The sequence below is a fragment of the Cydia amplana genome, chromosome 8 (assembly GCF_948474715.1).
Source record: "Cydia amplana chromosome 8, ilCydAmpl1.1, whole genome shotgun sequence".
Lineage (NCBI taxonomy): Eukaryota > Metazoa > Arthropoda > Insecta > Lepidoptera > Tortricidae > Cydia > Cydia amplana.
Window position 1 is genome coordinate 16,713,124 of NC_086076.1, and position 21,256 is coordinate 16,734,379.

General features: G+C 43.5%; 1 protein-coding gene across 1 annotated transcript; it reads left to right on the forward strand.

The window, feature by feature from the left end:
* The first annotated feature begins 716 nt into the window (after nt 1–716).
* LOC134650494 (E3 ubiquitin-protein ligase SIAH1A-like) lies at nt 717–19,971 on the forward strand. Its single transcript, XM_063505451.1, has 7 exons — nt 717–722; nt 802–879; nt 9,369–9,533; nt 13,919–14,092; nt 17,123–17,326; nt 18,163–18,285; nt 19,842–19,971. The coding sequence occupies exons 1-7, from the start codon at nt 717–719 to the stop codon at nt 19,956–19,958; spliced, it is 867 nt and encodes a 288-aa protein (XP_063361521.1). The 3' UTR covers nt 19,959–19,971.
* The last annotated feature ends 1,285 nt before the right edge of the window (nt 19,972–21,256 follow it).

Consider the following 21,256-nt stretch of genomic DNA (forward strand, 5'->3'; position numbering starts at 1 on the left):
AACACGAGTGTGTTTTAAAAAGAAAACTTGTGCCTGCGCTAAATCAGAGGATTGAGTTGACGAGTCGACACCACCACCAGGCTGGCCGTGGCAAAAAACCGGAACAAAAGGGATTCAAGTATCATGACCTTTAGTGTCGTACTATAATCACGTGACCAGTGTTGTCAGCATAGCAAAAACCATAAAATAGCACTGGCGCGCCCTCAAATCCCACGACTCTTGTCTTTCCGCACAGACTCTATCTGAACTGTTTTGTTTACATTTCATCGTTGTTCGATGTACATTGCTGCTTTTTGTTCGTTTCCTAGGGATACCATACTTAATTCAGTTTGCTTTACATTGCTACTATAAATATTTTATATTTTTTTTTTATTTTTTTTTTACTGACATATCCAGCTTGACAGACTATATTTGTATATTAGGAGCCAGCAGACACCCCGGCAGAATCAAGCCAGCACAGAGGGACCAAAAGAAAAAGAGAAGGTGAGTTTTATTTTCTTTATGTGCGAAATTAATTACATGAGTTGAACTTTAGATTAAATTACCAAAATAAATAACACTGATGTTCATACATACCTACATATAATCACGCCTATTTCACGGAAGGGTATGCAGATTGAAGAAATGCAGAGACTATGGATTTCCACTTACTACAATCCTGACATACCTCTTTCGCTTCCGTTAGTTTTTCAGTCAAGCGTAAAAATATGGACATTATGGACGCATAAACAAATTCAATTCTATTTTCTAATACCATTAATTCGAATTTGTCTGGCAATTTTTTGTATGGTGGGCCGCTAGAGGGTAAATAAACAAATACGTGAATGTGTCATTTTGGTTACAGGAGAAACGCAGGATTCGGCATTGGCTCTCAATCACGTGAGTTAAATATTCATGTTATAAATATTCAATGATTTAATAACTGTTCAGGACTGTTGTCGAATTAAGCATTGACATATATCTAAGGACGGGCCTTTACGGGCACTTGTCGGTCCTCAACTATTATTGCCACCCTCCAAATTGGCTATGGTAAGAAACGGCCCTTACTGTCGATGTGTACGTATAATGAATAAAATGCTTAGTTTCCTGAATCTTGAAATTACGATTAGCAATAAATTATTTAAGAAACAGTTAAAGGAAATGTTATTAGAAAAATGTTATTATTCAATGGAAGATTTTTTTTATGATGAAAATCTATAATTATGGAAAATGATTGTTTATAAATTTTATTATAATTCTCTTTATTTACTTGAACTCTCTAGGCTAGGTGATTTATAATATGAATATAAAAGTAAAATATAAAAACACTTACAAAACAATAAAAAATACATATAAACACATTATAAAAAACCTAACCTAGGGTGCCGCCAGCAGCGGGGCAAGGCCCAAGCTGCCGGTGGTCAGGGCCGCAGAGAGAGGAACCGGCGGACTATCCGCGCCGTGTCCAAGATCACCGCCTTCTGCATCTGGCCCTTGATCCAACCACCTAGCGAGAGTCTCTCAAGATGTTGGTCGAGACTCTTCGCTATTAGACCGGTCGCTGAAACAACTATCGGGACAATGATCGTCGAATCAACATCCCACATGGCGGTTATCTCGTGAGCCAAGTCTAGGTACTTACTGGACTTGTCCTTCTCGGCTTTCACGAGATTCTCATCATGGGGGATGGTGATGTCAACGAGCACGGCCCGGCGTTGCGCTCGATCTATTATCACAATGTCAGGCTTATTGGCTACAATAGTCCTGTCAGTGATGATAGATCGATCCCAATAGAGCGTGGCACGACCATTCTCGAGAACAGGCGCAGGTAAGTACTTGTAGTACGGTACTTCGCGGTCCACAAGGCCGTATAGAAGAGCAAGCTGCTGGTGAATAATCCTGGCTACGAGATTATGTCTGTGCAAGTACTCGCCGTTAGCAAGATGAGAGCAACCGGAAATGATATGCCTGAGTGACTCTCCGGGACGACGGCATGCCCGACAAATGTCGACCGTACCGTCCTTCAGGATATATTTCCGATAGTTGTTCGTCATCATTACTTCGTCCGCAATTGCACAGGCAAAACCCTCGGTTTCTCCGAAGAGGTCCCCGAATCGTAACCAGTTCACCGACGCGAGCAGGTCCACATCGGGTCCCGTGAGGGCCTTGTAGAACCGCCCGTGTAGCACCTTACTCTCCCATGCCGCCTTGCGATCCGCAGTACTTAGTACTACAGGTTTGCGCCAGTTCTCGTTTGCCAAGGAGAGCGGCGTGAGGTTCCTGTCTACTGCCACCACATCACGATGCATCCCACACTCGTTGTTAAGGCCGTGCATCGAAAAATAACAGGATCTTAGAAAGGTGGCAGTGGCTAGCCCCGGAAACAAACAGTAGTGATTTTCGGATATATGTTTCTTGACTATATGATAAGAGATTTCGTAGTAGTCGAAACACGAATGCTTAAAATTTTCTCGATAGAAAATAAATCCAAACTTACGTGTTCATTTTTCGGTTTTAGCTTCGTACAACTAGAAAACACATCCATATCCAGCACAACCCACCTTACAGCAAAGGTTTTCATCTCGTCTTAACTTTCAAAGAACTAAATATTAACTTATTATCCTTTACCGATGGATTTATTATCGATTTTTGATTTTATGAATTCAACAGCAAACGCCCATTTTACGCAGTTCGGTTTCTCTTTCTGTCATGCGTCAAAGTCATAAATGCATTCTTTATGCCAGTAATGTTAGATGGCCGTCGTGCCTCAAAGAGGTAAGACCTATGTCACTTCGCGCAGCGCTCCGAATTACGTAAAATTTAAATATCCAATAAACGTTGAGTCGTAACTCCATTGAGTAGTAACGGAATCGGAGGTAAACCTATGATGGTGCCTTCTTACAGGCCTATACGTTACGCATGTGTGCGTGTTTGCTAGGCTACGTCATGCTACGTCGAAATCTATACCCTTTGTCAGTTACAACGGGTTAGGAAATTTCGACAGATATTGAAATGTATCGGTAGCTGTTTGGTATTTAGCCATCAGAATCTAACCGTAACTTTTTGCTTTATTTTTGTTTGAAAATAAAATATCTATAAGAATATATTTTTTGCTTTTTTTCTATTGTAATGATAAAAATAAATCTAGTATGTTTCATGCTCAAATAATTTAAAATAATTGAATCAATATTAAAAACTAATTGATATTATTCGTTTTAATTATTATATTATTAAGTTTGTTTGAATAAAATATTTTATTTCAATAATACGTAAAGTTATTATATTTAAGTACTACTAAAAAAAGGTCCCTACTTACAAAAACTCACTTGCACGGGCCGGGGTTCGAACCCGTGACCTCCGGTTTGAAAGTCGCACGCCACTACAATTTCACATAAGTAATTTACAATGACATGATACCGTGGAAAAAGTGAATATTACAATGTACTGTGTTACTATCATTTTATAGTTTATTTTGGCTTGACAAGGAGGAATGAGAAAAACGTGCAGAGCGAGAGGATTAAATCTCTCTGTCCCTTTCTTAAAGTAGCCAATCCTAATTATGACATCTGTTTTGATATTAATTCTTTGAACATAATTTGTCGATGTTCTTTTTTATATCATCGAGAAAGATTTTTATTAAAAAAATGTGTTGAATTTATATGTTTTATTTATGTTTTTTTGGCATAAATTTCATTACTTTTGACAAATTTTGATTGTGATGACAAACGATTTGATGTGATGTGTGAAACGAACCATGTGATCAACGATTTATCTAATAAAACTTCATTTAGTCGAAAATAATAGTTGTCTACTACCGGGTGGAAAAAAATTATGGGCCCTGGAGGGAAAGTGCCTTAAAACCTTAAGTTTGCTCATTTTACTTAAATGAAACATTATTGTTTTTTAAAGAAACAACTGCATTCAAAGATTTTTAAAGTGAAAACTTCTTTAGCGGCGCTAGGCACTTTTTGAGGTGGGGAAAAAAATGATGAACTCGAGACAGCTTAAGGCGACCAGGTTTAGATGGCATTTAAATCAATAAAGAAAAACTCAATGACATTACATGAAAAAGGTTATAATCTTGTACGGGCTGAAATACGAGGATCTCACAGTATTATAACTTTATATCACTCAAATATAATTCAATAAAGCTACATCTTGATGAAATCGCTAATAAAAGTGAACTCTAGTACTGGTGAATAAAACTCAAAATATCATGACCAAATATATTTAGATGCGAGGTCTGCAAGGTAACTTTACAATTTCTATTCGAATTTTAAACAATTAACGCTATAAATTTGAATTTCGAATTTTAAACAAGCTCACTGACCAGCAATTTCGGAACCAAAAGTTTTCAATAGAAAGGAGGATGGGTCAATTATACATAGTGCTGCAGACATTTTGGACTAGTCATTGAGTTTTCACTTCTGTCGGCACTCCCGGAATGCAACACGTTGTTTTTTTTTAAATTCGCTTAGTCGCGCCCGGGAATCGAACCTACTTTTTCCACACTGTATAAAAGAACACAAATGCTTTTCTTCTGGTAACTTAAATGTTCTATCTATCTTGGTGATATGTCAATGCAATCAAATAATCTGAAAAAATAATAATAACCCAATTTATGAATTCCGTTCCTTCAGAAAAATGCGAAATGTACGTACAATTTTTAGGGATATCGTACTTTTCCCAGGGACAAATTTAGTTGGCTAAGAGACATTTTCACTGATTTGGGGTCTGTACCAGGGATGTTGCGAACATCCGCATCCGCATCCGCAACCGCGGAACATCCGCATTATTTTCAACATCCGCATCCGCATCCGCATAAAATCGATGCGGAGCTTATGCGGATGCGGATGTCGAACAAGTCGGTACAGGAACGTCTTAGCGGCGGCGTAAGTGCTAGGTAATTTCGTCATTACCTATAACGAAATCGTCTAGATCCAGAAAAGTCGGCGAAGTTACTGTTTATTAAATATAACGCACCTATATTCTTGCTCAAATACTAAACGTTTGGTTTTTTTAAATAAAAAAATACTAAAAATGTAATATTTGACGTTTTCTAAGTACCTAATCCTGACATCCGCATCCGCATCCGCATCCGCGGATGTCAAAAAATCTGCATCCGCAACATCCCTGGTCTGTACTAAAAATCTAACATAATATGATAAGGACTTAATCGTTTTAAGCTCAAGAGTGAGTTTTCCTAAAGCTTTTTCTAAAAATGATGTCTTTATTAACGTTAGGAGTGCACTGCAGCATGTAAAATGTATGCCAAAATGTCAAGGGAGAGAACAATAAATTAAGTTTAAATTCCACTTCCACTCATCAGCAAAGTGATATAAGTATATCAGCAGTTTAAAGTTATTTTAGATTACAAAATTAGCGCATCAAAAAAATCAAAGTGCATAGAAAAAAAGTCTCCTGAGTCATAATAAAATTGATGTCTCTTGGGTCACCAGAAAAGTCACCAGGGAGAACGATGACCCAAATCACATTTAAAAGAAAATGTAAATTTTGTGTACTACCTACGAACATTTTTCAAAAAACTATGTTTTTATAACATATTAGACCCAGGATAGATCTAATACCTCTTTTCGTACCCCGGATAAAATGGTCGGCGACTAAAAAAGTAACTGAAACCTTACGTTATTAGGTTCACGATGCCGCGTTGTACCCTTGCCTTCGTTGCGATATGTTTGGTAAGTCAGGAGACTTAAGAGCCAACAGGAGTGGTCATTTCTCCATACAAACGTACTCGACTGTTTCCTCCGTGGGTTTTGAAGCCAGAGCAATGATTTTTTCAACACAGATTAATATAGTCAATATCTGTGTCGGACCGTTTTGCTTTTTTTGACATTTTTGTTTTTTAAGGCGCTAGAGCCCTTCAAAAATGGCCAAAATGGCCTAATTGACTATGCCGCAATGAGAGGCGTGGTATTCAAAACTCATATCAATTAGCCAAAAAAGCAAAACGGTCCGACACAGATAATTTTATAATAATTTAGATTTCCAAATTTGGTTACGATTGGTTAAGTTTTGGAGGAGGAAACAGTCGAGTACGAAACCTCGATTTTTGAGATTTTTACGCAGGATTTTTCGCCTTGTCCTTATCGCACTAGTTTCAGGAGCCGCTTCCGTTAGCGAGATGGGTAATATTTACCTAAAATATTTAAATCTCAGCTCCTGTTGGCTCTTAAAAAATGAGCCATGATTTTGGGACATATTAACAAATATTTTGTTGAATAGGTATATATTAACTTTAGCGGACTTTAATAATTTACCAGTTAAATTAGATGTAAATACCTTTTTAGTTAATCGTTAATGATATATTAGTAGCAGTAAAACACTTTATTGTACAAAAAGACACATAAAACATGAAAAAACACACATCCTTCGCATATGGTAGAATATATTTTTCACACTTATAAGTAAAAACTAAAATCGATACGCGATTGGGATACGCTCTTTTTGTATGGGATACAAAAAAAAATTCTCCTGGGTCACCAAGAAAAATCAACATATTAAAATAATTCAGTTCGTTTTTAAGTTCTAGTCAGATTGACTTTTTGGTTATTTGAGATAAATTACAATAACGCTTAGATTTGAAAAACATAATTTTCTATTTTGTTGCGATCGACCCGGGTAATAAAAATACGGCGAATTTGAACTTTTGTTTGTTGTCGTTGTAAAATGTATTAAAAAATAATGTAGGCACCCCTGACAATTGAAATTCAAAATTATCCAGAAAAAGCGGCCAAGTGCGAGTCGGACTCGCCCATGAAGGGTTCCGTATTTAGGGGATTTATGACGTATTAAAAAATAACTACTTACTAGATCTTGTTCAAACCAATTTTCGGTGGAAGTTTGCATGGTAATGTACATCATATATTTTTTTTTAGTTTTATCATTCTCTTATTTTAAAAGTTACAGGGGTGGGGGGGGGGACACATTTTACCACTTTGGAAGTGTCTCTCGCGCAAACTATTCAGTTTAGAAAAAAATGATGTTAGAAACCTCAATATCATTTTTGAAGACCTATCCATAGATACCCCACATGTATGGGTTTGATGAAAAAAATGAGTTTCAGTTCTAAGTATGGGGAACCCCCAAAAAAATTTTTTTTTTCTATTTTTGTGTGAAAATCTTAATGCGGTTCACAGAATACATCTACTTACCAAGTTTCAACAGTATAGTTCTTATAGTTTCGGAAAAAAGTGGCTGTGACATACGGACGGACAGACGGACAGACAGACAGACAGACATGACGAATCTATAAGGGTTCCGTTTTTTGCCATTTGGCTACGGAACCCTAAAAATGAGTGTTTCAAAAAGGCACCCTGTATTCATTACATACCTAAATAATCTCTTATTCAATAAAACATATAATTACTAAACACTGATTTATTTCAAATAAATGCAAATCGATCGGATAAAAGATATTAATACCTACCTATACAACAATGAATACGAGTATAGTCAGCTGCAATAATATGTTACACACCGAAGGCCGTTTTGCGGTAGATCATGTTAGATCTTATTTGTAGAGCCATAAGAGCGTGTCACATATTTTTGCGGCCGTCGAAGAGTAACATTTTATTGCAGGTGACTGTACCTATGAAAAATTCGAGGGTTAAAAAGCATTTCAACCAAAGCATTTATAATAATAACGACTATGGACGCCTGCAACCCCAGGGGTATTGTAACCCCATAACAATAAGGTTGAAATTTGCATTTAGTGACCGCAAAGTCAGGTGAGCGTAATCAAGTAAATCTGTTTTCATCATATTTTATCAAAAATAATCTCTTTTCTGTTCTTGTGCTATTTTCTTATTATCAATACTCTTAACTTATATGCTATATACGCTGCTGCTTCTATGCTGTTAACATCTTCCAAAACAACAATAAATATTCAGGTTTATTAATTAATTATTTTATTGTTTGCTATTATGAACAAGTAACAACGCCATCTGTTTCAATTTTTTCCGAATTTAAGTTTCTGGCCGACCGCAGCGACCGCGTATAATGGTAGTTAACTTCTGTAACGTTAGATGGTGCTAAAAGGTCACACAAACTTCACGTGCGGCGCGAAGCGTTTCCATGTGTGCGTGTTAGCGGGGAGGGAAGAACTAGCGGGCGTGGTTTACGAAGCGCCAGACGCGGCTGCAGTAGGCCCTTAAGGAAATAATATTATAATTATTAATATTTTGTTGTTAAATTTTATTTTTAGAATGACTATGATTTATGATTATTAATGATTATATGAATATCTTTTATGCAAGTGAGACTACTCACTTTATTATTACTTATTCCTTTGACATTTAATACTTCTCGAAATTATAATTAGGTATAAATTAATATCCTATATTGTACACCCTAGCAGGGTATCATGTACCTACTTGTCAAATGTAAGACCATAATGTACTAATGAACATGATTACAATGGAATAAATGATATGATATGACTTAGAATGGTGCTAGTTCAGCGGTGTCACACGAATTCGAGCCAATTGTGCAGTCTAACGCAACTAGTTGACTAATCGCGCGCGTGATGCGAACTCATCAACCAATCGTGTTGCGGCGTTGCTTGACATCACTCTTATTGGCTTGGTCCGTAAGGTCAGTCCTTAGATAAATGTCAATGGAGTTAAGTCAAATATCTTTGCAAATTAGGTCCTAAAACTTTTTTTCGTAATATGTTAATATTCTGTACTTATCAGTTATCACTTTATAAGTAAGTATATCGAAAAATAATGAGAATAAAAGCCGGCCAAGTGCGAGTCGGACTCGCGCACGTAGGGTTCCGTGCCATTACGCAAAGAAACGGAAAAAAATCATGTCTGTTATATGGGAGCCCCACTCAAACATTTATGTTATTCTGTTTTTAGTATTTGTTATTATAGTGGCAACATAAATACATCATCTGTGAAATTTTCAACTGTCTAGCTATCACGGTTCATGAGATACAGATAAGTCTGGTGACTAGACAGTGTAGTCTTAGTAATATATAGGGTCCCGGTGGTACCCTCTAGCTACGGAACCATTTTTTTTTTTTTTTAGTTTATTAAGAAACAAACAGTCTTATACAACAGATAAGTATATAGAGTAACATTCTTCTAGTAATAGACTTATAGTTTCCTATATGTAAACAAATATTATAATAAAAACTTATTACTACGTATAAATGACATGCATATGTACTAGTATGTGTGACGAGATATGTGAGGAAATCTTAATCTAGGTGGTCATACAGGTGTTTTATTTAAAAGAAGAAAAAACTATTTTTTTAAACAATCTTAGTGAGCTGCTAAATATGTCTACGTTCCAAAACGTAAATGCTAAATATGTCTACGTTTTGGAACCTTAAAATTGACGAGGATATTTTTGTGCAGAGCATCCTCCGTCTCCTGGAGTGCCCCGTGTGCATGGAGTGGATGGAGCCGCCCATCACGCAGTGCCGCCGCGGGCACCTCGTGTGCGGCGCGTGCCGCAAGCGCCTCGACGCGTGCCCCGTGTGCCGCACGCCCTTCTCGTCCGTGCGCAACCGCGCCATGGAGGTACACCACATGTTGCATTAGACATCCTTCTACTGGAGTGGATGGAGCCCAGCACGGCCACCTCGTGTGCGGCGCGTGCCGCAAGCGCCTCGACGCGTGCCCCGTGTGCCGCACGCCCTTCTCGTCCGTGCGCAACCGCGCCATGGAGGTACACCACATGTTGCATTAGACATCCTTCTACTGGAGTGGATGGAGCCCAGCACGGCCACCTCGTGTGCGGCACGTGCCGCAAGCGCCTCGACGCGTGCCCCGTGTGCCGCACGCCCTTCTCGTCCGTGCGCAACCGCGCCATGGAGGTACACCACATGTCGCTGTAGACATCCTTCTACTGGAGTGGATGGAGCCCACCACGGCCACCTCGTGTGCGGCACGTGCCGCAAGCGCCTCGACGCGTGCCCCGTGTGCCGCACGCCCTTCTCGTCCGTGCGCAACCGCGCCATGGAGGTACACCGCATGTTGCATTAGACATCCTTCTACTGGAGTGGATGGAGCCCACCACAGGCACCTCGTGTGCGGCACGTGCCGCAAGCGCCTCGACGCGTGCCCCGTGTGCCGCACGCCCTTCTCGTCCGTGCGCAACCGCGCCATGGAGGTACACCACATGTTGCATTAGACATCCTTCTACTGGAGTGGATGGAGCCCACCACAGGCACCTCGTGTGCGGCACGTGCCGCAAGCGGCTCGACGCGTGCCCCGTGTGCCGCACGCCCTTCTCGTCTGTGCGCAATCGCGCCATGGAGGTACACCACATGTTGCATTAGACATCCTTCTACTGGAGTGGATGGAGCCCACCACAGGCACCTCGTGTGCGGCACGTGCCGCAAGCGCCTCGACGCGTGCCCCGTGTGCCGCACGCCCTTCTCGTCTGTGCGCAATCGCGCCATGGAGGTACACCACATGTTGCATTAGACATCCTTCTACTGGAGTGGATGGAGCCCACCACAGGCACCTCGTGTGCGGCACGTGCCGCAAGCGCCTCGACGCGTGCCCCGTGTGCCGCACGCCCTTCTCGTCCGTCCGCAACCGCGCCATGGAGGTACACCACATGTTATTCTGTAAATGGTAGTACTCTGAAGTAGCTTTAACCAACTCCCCTCTTAGATCTATTTTTTTAAATCCTACCGACGATGCTGAAGTAGAGAAATTAATCATGTCTTTAAATCTTGACTGCGCGTCCGGCATTGACAAAATAAACACTCGTATTTTAAAAAATCTAAAAAATTATATCGTCAAGCCACTCGTACATATTTTTAACCTCAGCATTTCATCGGGTTCTTTTCCGGAATGCTGGAAAGTTGCTGCAGTGGTTCCCGTTCATAAAGGAGGTGACAAGAGCTGCCCCGGGAATTATCGCCCTATTTCTCTTCTCAGTAGTCTGTCTAAAATGCTGGAAAAGATTATTAATAATCAACTAGTCAATTTCCTTGAATCAGAACACCTACTCTCCCAAAGTCAATATGGCTTTCGGAAAAAGAGATCTTCTGAGCAAGCCGCCACCTTACTGGTTAACCTTGTCTCTTCCTATCTTGACAGAGGAGAATCCTGCGTGGGAATCTTCCTAGATTTGGCCAAGGCATTTGACACTGTCTCAATCCCGATATTGCTTAGGAAGCTTGAACTGTTAGGTATTCGCGGTATCGCATGGAACTGGTTTAAAAGCTACCTTACAAACCGGAAGCAATGTGTAAGACTTGGCACTTTAGTCAGTGACTCAGCCCTAAATAACTTTCGGTGTACCGCAGGGAAGCATCCTCGGTCCCACCCTATTTCTGATCTACCTCAATGACTTAATCTCTCTCCCCATCAGTCAGGCAGAAATTATCTGCTATGCAGACGACACTGCTCTGCTGTTTCACGATGTCTCATGGGCACGTTGCTTTGCAGTAGCGGAGTCTGGTTTGACTGTGATCACAAAGTGGCTCGCTGACAACCTGCTCTCACTTAATATTTCAAAAACAAAATACTTATGCTTTCATAAAACGGCCTCTTCTGCCCCCAGCTCACGGCCAGATCTCAAGCTTTCTTGTGGCAGTGCGGAGGACGACCCAGCTATTCACTCATGTAGAGTTTTCGATGTGATTAGTAATTGTACCATTATAAAGTACCTGGGTATTACGCTTGATGAAAATCTTAATTTCAAAAAGCACATCGAAGTGCTGTCTGCTAGAGTCAGAAAGGTAGTATTCATTATGAAACTACTACGAAATTCTGCTACGAGGGAGTTGCTTAAGCTTGTATACACTTCAATATGCGAATCCGTCCTATCATACTGCATTGGCGTGTGGGGTGGTTCCACTAGCTCTGCACTACTGCTTCTCGAAAGGGCCCAAAGGTTTGTGCTCAAGGTCATGCTTGGAAAGCCTCGATGGTTTCCGACGATTACCCTTTATAAAGACGCGGATGTTCTTAGTGTGAGGCAATTATTGATCTTACGAGTTGCAACTCACATGCATCAAAAAACTATAAATTCGGCAGAATATCTTACCCTAATCCGTAACCGAATTTTTAAAATTCCTACTCCCATCATAAAAACCGCTTTCGCGAGGCGTCTTCCTAACTTCCTGCATCCGTTTATTTACAATACAGTGGCAAAGTCCTGCAACATATCTGAAAAGTCCCCTCTTGAAGCAAAATTCGTAATTAAGAACTGGTTAAAAAGTCTTAACTACAATCAAACTGAGATGCTGTTGAAGGCCATCACCTAACTTACATGCTAACTATCTTTGTAGCCTTACACGCACACACACACACACACACACACACACACACACACACACACACACACACACACACACACACACACACACACACACACACACGCACGCACAGACACAATTTTTTCTTTCCTTTTTTTTTCCTTATTCTTTGAATTGCTTAATTTCTGTAACTATTACTTTCATTACCTTCTATTAGATTAGTCCTTAGTTCTTTACTTTACCTTCACTTTACGAATTTCGATTCCGGCCACCACGTGGCAGGCATAGCCTAGTGTGGGGGCCCACTGGACATTATGTATTATTAATAAGGTTTTTCTTTTAATAAATATTATTCTTATTCTTATTCTTAAATCAAGGGTCCACAAACCGTGGCTCGCGAGCCGCTCTTTGGTTCTGCAATTACGGTTTTACCTTTTGACCGCCACAGACGTTTATGGTCGTCATCGGAAAGTCTTGCCCAGGACGCCAACGGCGGCAACTGTACAGTCTTCAGCTTCGCCAATGCAATAGGGACTTACGCGGGACTCCGTAAAGTTCAATTTCGCTCAAATAATCGTGATCGCCTGGCGTCCGGGGTTCGGCATGTTCTTTCGCCGTCTGGCGTTCAAATAATTAATTTAGTAATTTAAAATCCTTGTTGTGGCAATATAGTTATTTGTACAACAAGAGATCAAAGTTTGATATTTCTTCGAGTGCTTATTTTGAGTCCCGTGCAAGCGAAAGATTCTATACTATATTTAGAATATTGAGCGTAGTAAGGGACTCAAAAGCGCACGAGATGTAAATAACTTTGATCTCGTGTAGTTCACAAAACTTTTCACCTCAGCAGTGAGAACATATTAGAGAACCCGAAAAATGTATTCCTTCTTCATCACTTACCTCTATTCACTCATGTTTTCTTAATATATACCAACAATTAAATGAAAAATGCTTTATCTATCTATCAAAAGGTTAAGGCACCCAAATAATGAATAATTTTGTGGCTCTTAGACATTCCTAAAACTGATGATCCTCCTATAGTTGGCTCTCTTCAAATGTTTGCCGTGTCCTGCTTTACACCATCAATCTTCTGGAAATATGGTTAGTTGGAGTCTATCTCCTTCCCATAAAGCTTTGGTTTCTTCCTAAAGCGGTGTCGTCATATAGCGGCCGTAATATAGCGGTGAATGACGTCATTAGAACGATGTCGATGTAAACCAAATTGCGCGGTTTCATAGAAAGCGGTGATTGACACCGCAACGTCAAAAAGCGGGGCCGCCATTTGCATGACGCCCGTCTTGACGGTGTCGATGTTTCGTGAAGGTTTTATTTGATAGCGGGGAAGCTATTTGTACTAAAATCTCAGATGCACTTTCTGTACCACGAGGTTTGAATAAATGATCTTCGGCACTACAATTATTTTCCTCTTCTGATGATAGTCCATCCTTCAAGTAAATTATTAAAGCTAAATCAAGGTCGTCCATTTTCTCTCCTGGATACGTTTCGTTTGACCTTGGTGGCTGTCGGTGTGTTATGACGCCGTGGATTCGAACTTGCCACATGTCGTCACCGTAAAGACGGCCATCTTTTTGCGTCCGTTATATGACTGCTGCTATATGACGGTACCGCTTTCCGAGGAAACCAAAGCTTAAAGTTGAATGCTTAGTTGAACATGTTCCGTGTCCCCAGGACGTGGCGGGCGCGCTGCGCTACCCGTGCCGGCACGGCTGCGGGCGCTGGCTGCGCGCGCCGCGCCGCCACCGCCACGAGGCCAGCTGCGCCGCGCGCCGCCACGCCTGCCCGCTGCCCGCCTGCCGCGCCGCGCCGCCGCTGCCCCGGGACAAGCTGCACAAGCACGCGCAGGTACCACCCACACCCACACCCACACAGCCACCGCCACGAGGCCAGCTGCGCCGCGCGCCGCCACGCCTGCCCGCTGCCCGCCTGCCGCGCCGCGCCGCCGCTGCCCCGGGACAAGCTGCACAAGCACGCGCAGGTACCACCCACACCCACACCCACACAGCCACCGCCACGAGGCCAGCTGCGCCGCGCGCCGCCACGCCTGCCCGCTGCCCGCCTGCCGCGCCGCGCCGCCGCTGCCCCGGGACAAGCTGCACAAGCACGCGCAGGTACCACCCACACCCACACCCACACAGCCACCGCCACGAGGCCAGCTGCGCCGCGCGCCGCCATGCCTGCCCGCTGCCCGCCTGCCGCGCCGTGCCGCCGCTGCCCCGGGACAAGCTGCACAAGCACGCGCAGGTACCACCCACACCCACACCCACACAGCCACCGCCACGAGGCCAGCTGCGCCGCGCGCCGCCACGCCTGCCCGCTGCCCGCCTGCCGCGCCGCGCCGCCGCTGCCCCGGGACAAGCTGCACAAGCACGCGCAGGTACCACCCACACCCACACCCACACAGCCACCGCCACGAGGCCAGCTGCACCGCGCGCCGCCACGCCTGCCCGCTGCCCGCCTGCCGCGCCGCGCCGCCGCTGCCCCGGGACAAGCTGCACAAGCACGCGCAGGTACCACCCACACAGCCACCGCCACGAGGCCAGCTGCGCCGCGCGCCGCCACGCCTGCCCGTTGCCCGCCTGCCGCGCCGCCGCTGCCCCGGGACAAGCTGCACAAGCACGCGCAGGTACCACCCACACCCACACCCACACAGCCACCGCCACGAGGCCAGCTGCCCGCCTGCCGCGCCGCGCCGCCGCTGCCCCGGGACAAGCTGCACAAGCACGCGCAGGTACCACCCACACCCACACCCACACAGCCACCGCCACGAGGCCAGCTGCGCCGCGCGCCGCCACGCCTGCCCGCTGCCCGCCTGCCGCGCCGCGCCGCCGCTGCCCCGGGACAAGCTGCACAAGCACGCGCAGGTACCACCCACACCCACACCCACACAGCCACCGCCACGAGGCCAGCTGCGCCGCGCGCCGCCACGCCTGCCCGCTGCCCGCCTGCCGCGCCGCGCCGCCGCTGCCCCGGGACAAGCTGCACAAGCACGCGCAGGTACCACCCACACCCACACCCACACAGCCACCGCCACGAGGCCAGCTGCGCCGCGCGCCGCCACGCCTGCCCGCTGCCCGCCTGCCGCGCCGCGCCGCCGCTGCCCCGGGACAAGCTGCACAAGCACGCGCAGGTACCACCCACACCCACACCCACACAGCCACCGCCACGAGGCCAGCTGCGCCGCGCGCCGCCACGCCTGCCCGCTGCCCGCCTGCCGCGCCGCGCCGCCGCTGCCCCGGGACAAGCTGCACAAGCACGCGCAGGTACCACCCACACCCACACAGACACCTACACACGTCACACAAGCTTGCAACTTTGCGTCGTGACATGCTTGTCGTAAACACTACAACACGGTAGCTGTCTCACTCCTATACACTACTGCCACACTTATACAGGGTAGATTTTCTTTTTGGGTCAGTGTGGGCAGCTACCAGATCCCGTGCTGCTACGAGAAAACGGTCTTAGAAGACCTTCCCTCGATTTCAAATTAATGAAGATTGGCTTTCACAGATTTTGAAAAAAACATACAGGATGCGAGAAAAAGGTCATTTTTGACTAACTTTTTTTATTCTTGGGGGTTCTTTTTTTATTTAGGGGTTCTTCATTAATTTGAAATCGAGGGAAGGCCCTCGATTTCAAATTAATGAAGATTGGCTGGCATATATGTAATTCACGTTTTCCCCCATAGTAAATGTATGGAAAAAGTTTTAATATGTGGCTTTTTAATACATTATCGAAAGTTGACCCCTAAGAAACTATTCTATAGGAATGGAATCGATTGGCATACAAAAATAGCGTGTGAAAAATAAAATTTTCATTTTCATACAAATTGTATGGGAAAAGTCTTCCTCAATTTGTGGCTTTTCTAGCCGAAATTTTTTTTTGGTTACATACAAGCTTTTGATCCTTAATAGGAATGGGATCGATTGGCATAAAAAAAGTTAGTCAAAAATGACCTTTTTCTCGCATCCTGTATGTTTTTTTTCAAAATCTGTAAAAGCCAATCTTCATTAATTTGAAATCGAGGGAAGGTCTTCTAAGACCGTTTTCTCGTAGCTGCACGGGATCTGATAGCTGCCCTCACTGACCCAAAAAGAAAATCCATCCTGTATAATGAAATAACTTTAACGATTACGTCACTATTGATTCATTGTAAGGCCAATTAATACCGTGCATTTAGAAATAATCCATACTATAATATTATAAACGCGAAAGTGTGTCTATCTCGTCTTTCTGTCTGTCTGTTTCCTCTTCACGCTTAAACCGCTGAACGGATTTAGTTTAAATTTGGCATAGAAATAGTTTGAGTCCCGGGGAAGGACATAGGATAGTTTTTATGTCGGAAGTCATCCCTAAACAGGATGAAAAGGGGGGGTGGAAATGAGAAAATTAACAAATTGCCTGTTAATTGATGTAAGCAATGCTCAAATTGAATGATTGCTATTACATTTTATCCAGACGCTATACTTACTCTAGCTGATGTTACTGATGCTACGCAGACGAAGTCGCGGGCAAAAGCTAGTTGACTATAACGGCAAAGCGTTCACTTAGCTCCAGTTGCACCATCCATATTTGACAGCCGCAGCTGATCAACGTCACCCGGCGCGCCACGGCGGTTTACTATAAAACTTTCCATACAATAACATTTAGCGAACTCTTTAACGATGACAAACAGTTTGATGCAACCGACCCTTAATCCCATAAAGATTCACATAAGTCGGCACTTCGATTTGCCCCGTATTCATACATCTGCAACAGTTGATTACATAACCATACCTTCACTTTTACGCCTGCTAAAAACAAGGCAAGTGTAAACGAGATGGAACTATGACTTCAGTCACAGTTGCTGTTCCTACAACTCCATTCTATTTTCAGACGAAGCACCCGGAATCGTTCAAGACCGGCACGCAACACGTGATCCCCCTGGGCGTGCGCACCGAGCAGCACGTGCAGCTCGTGGTAGCGGCGCTCGGGGCCCTGTTCCACCTGCGCGTCGACATGGACGTGCGCACGTGGGGCGTGTGCGCGCTAGTGCAGCATCTAGGGCCGCAGGACCAGGCACATAACTACACGTACGAGGTGAGACCAGGCCATAGATGGTAGGATCCTAATAGATGTGGTATACGCCGCGAGGGACAAAACATAGGCAATGCGACACTATGATTGATCGAATTTATTTGTTGCCCACCATAATCCATACTAATTTATGGTAAGGAATACAGAAATGTGAGACTGTGACAAACAATAATAGCGCTTTCGCTGCTACTCCTAGTGAAAGATACATAAGACTATCCCGTTCGGTCATTTCCCCCCACCCCTCATGCCTGATCAACTTAAAATACCTACTAGATTCATGGAGCAGGCCTATGGAACTCTCGCACGAACTCTGATACCTACGCGGCGCGTTCCGCCGGCGGTACGAAAAGCCAGTGACTCTAAAACTGTATCTGCAGAGATTATAGTATGGAATTCTTCAACAAGGAGTGTACTAGTTTCTAATGGGTCGTCAACGCGCATGTAATACCTCTTGCAGGCGTCCATAGGCAGCGGTGCCCGCTATCAATCAAGCGGGTCGTATGCTTATTTGCCAAAACGTGGTATAAAAATAAATTTGATTATTATACTTTTCGCCAAAGCAGTTCTTGCATTCTTAAATAGTGCTTATAAAAATTAGAGACACACTTCAATTTCAATTCAATTTCTAGTTCTTTCACTAGTTCAATGATAGCTTTTTATTTGGTGAAATCTAGGAGAGAAGACTAAACAAAAATAGGATATAAAAAATAACACAAATTAACAAAAACACAAGACTCCTAAAATACAAAAAAGTATAAAAAGTAACCATTTTAAAAGCTGCGACGCCCACAGTGCTGAAGTTCCGCCTGTCCACTAGTTGACATGTGACATTGATGTAGGTGACAGTAAACGGGCGGCACAGCGGGCGGCGACTAGTCTACCGCCGCGCCACGCACAGCGACTTGGAGAACCCTGCGCTCAACACCAGCAGGCAGGACTGCTTCCACCTGACCCTCGACCAGGTATAGTACCGTTCATTTGGGACACATTCCCGCGAAATGTCGTTCTTGATCGTGTTAGGGTTACGACCGCCACAACTTGATTCGGGAAAAGAAATAATAGGGAATATTACGCGAAAGTCAGAATCTAAGGGTCTACCGCAAACGAGAGAGTCGAAATTCTGTTATCTAACCACTCTATCACTCTTGCATATTCGAGCGATAAAGAGACTTGAGCGCGAGCTGAGTTTAGATTTCGCGTTTCCCGGTAGGCCCTTTATAAACAAACCGCCGCAATGTCATACATATTTGATTGTCAGTGAAAACTGGTGTATGTATAGGTATGTGTGTATAAGTTACTCTATGGTGTACTAAAGTCACTAGTGCTACACTCTGGCAGCAAGACATTGCAGTAATACTCCCTATTATGTTGCATTTGCTTGAGATACACTTTTACGTTACAATTTAACAGTACCATCGCCCACACTGTTAGCTGTCCATCGGTAAACCTTATTGCAAAAGCCATAAAGTCCACCGATATACAATTAAGAGTGTTGCTGTTTGTACAGCTTATATTCATTTGCCGATATGAGGAATTGATAATAAAGAAAAGAAATGAACATAGTCTAATTGATCTTTGAGAAATTTTGTAAAATACTGAAAAAATCGCTTCTTGTGTTTTGTTGCTTGATGATCAAAACTCGGCAAAATGTATTGTCCCGAAGTGGATTTCTCTAATTACGGGACAATCAAATTCAATTGCTAAAAATCGGTACGTCCCGTCCTTCTGTGCAAACAACATAAAATCACTACACCTTATAAAACAAAGTCCCCGGCCGCGTCTGTCTGTTTGTATGTTCGCTTCGCGATAAACTTAAAAAACGACTGAGCGGATTTTTATACGGTTTTTACCTATCAATAGAGTGATTCTTGAGGAAGATTTAGGAGTATAATTTACAGTGGTGGCGCGACAAAAATAAACGAAGGCAAGCCGGAGATAATTCGGCCTTCTTCTTGTTGAGATGTAAGAAAAATGCTCTATCTGAAAACTAGGCAAGCTGGTGGGAATCGAGTTCTATGGACGCTCCGCCACTGATAATTTATCAACCCGTACGAAGCCGGGGCGGGTCGCTTGTACAGACTATAAAATAAATGGTGTTGACAAAGCGCCATGACACTTTGTTATGTGTCAAACAGATTACTGTGTTATCGTCTTTCCTGTAGACATACACAAGAGTTAAGGGCTATAAAGGTTAATTTTCTTATTTAACCCTTATCCACGTGAAAAGGTCCTCCTTTTATTTAGAGAACTATGATAAAATCATTACTTACATGCCCACAAGCTATTAACTATTGCCCACAGGAGAGAAAACTAGTGTGTTAGCGCTAACTGTACATGGGCATGTAAGTAATGATTTTATCATAGTTCTCTAAATAAAAGAAGGACCTTTTCACGTGGATAAGGGTTAAATAAGAAAATTAACCTTTATAGCCCTAACTCTTGTGTATGTCTACAGGAAAGACGATAACACAGTAATCTGTTTGACCCGTCTGTGGTATGAATGGTGACCGTTTTGCAGGCGCTCAACTACCTGCGCTACAAGAACGAGCACACGGAGACGGACAAGACCCTGGACCTCACCATCACGCTGGCCGAGGCCGAGCCTGAACACGAACCGGCTGACGAAGACACGTGAACACATACTTGTATATACGGACTATTAGAAAAACTTGTTTGGCAGGGCCGTCTTAAACTATGCTGGGGCCTTGGGCTCTCAAGAATTTGGGGCCCTTTTGGAAAGTAAAAATATCCTCAAAGTCAATGTTTTGTAGGATCTCACTTTCTATGCACATAACCCGGTTGCTCACTGTTACTGTGTCCTTCGGGCCCCTGAGGATCGGGGCCCCCCGAGGATGGGGGCCGATGTGCCCTTATGGTAAAGACGGTACTGCTTGTTTGACATGATGCCAACGGCCGCTTTCTATCACCGTACTGCTCGCCTTCGGCAAGGTTCATCCTTACACCCTAGCTAACCGTTTCGTTGCGTGTTCCATTTTCGAAAACTTTTGGCTGTGGCGGCGAACAATTATTTCATGACACGACAGGCGTGCCTTACGCCATAGAATATGATGGCACGCCTATCGTGTCATACGCCACACGTTAAAAACATTGACGCCTGTCGTGCCATCCGCACTGAGACGGTTAATGATCGCGCGCTGTGCGTTTTAAGAGGAATTTCCTTCCGCAGACGGCGGCTGTGGAATGAGCTCCCATGCCGTTTTCTCGAGGAGATACAGTATGGGGTTCTTCACAAAAGGAATGTACAGATGTAGTGCATAATTGTTATCCATCGTATTTTCCCATTTGTCATGCTACTTTAGTCAACCTCGGTACTTATTGTACCGAGACTTGCTGAAATAACAAGATACGTTCGCACGTTTCCGTCAAAATACGATGGAAAATTTTGCACTTCATCTGTACAGGTTTTTAAAGGGTTGGCAACGCGCATATAACAGCTCTGGAGTTGCAGGTGTGTAGCGGGCTCTTTGCCTCCCTTCCTTCCCTTATTGCGTATGTACATAGGAAAACCTTTCTTTGCTGTACGATTTGTGCACATGTATATAAAATTATAAACATACAAGGTCTAAATTTCTTTGACTCTAGTATGAAGAGTCGCTGTCTACACGGTCAGTCGGATACTGTGCCATAAATTTTTAATCATTTGTGAAATTTTTTTAGTTGCTTGTAAGGGTGGTATTCCACCTGTCCAATTTATTGACAGGAAATTGGACAGGTAGAATACCAACCTAAGGTCCATCATATAAAATTTTCCTATTTTTAAGTTGAACCTTATTGTATAGTGAATTGAGATGAATTTCGTTTATTTGAGAAAGCAATGCAACAAAAGAAATGCTACTTTATTTGGTTTATAAAAGGTTCTAATTAAATTGAAACGGAGTGTACATCGTAAAGGACATTGGGGTCTTACGAGGT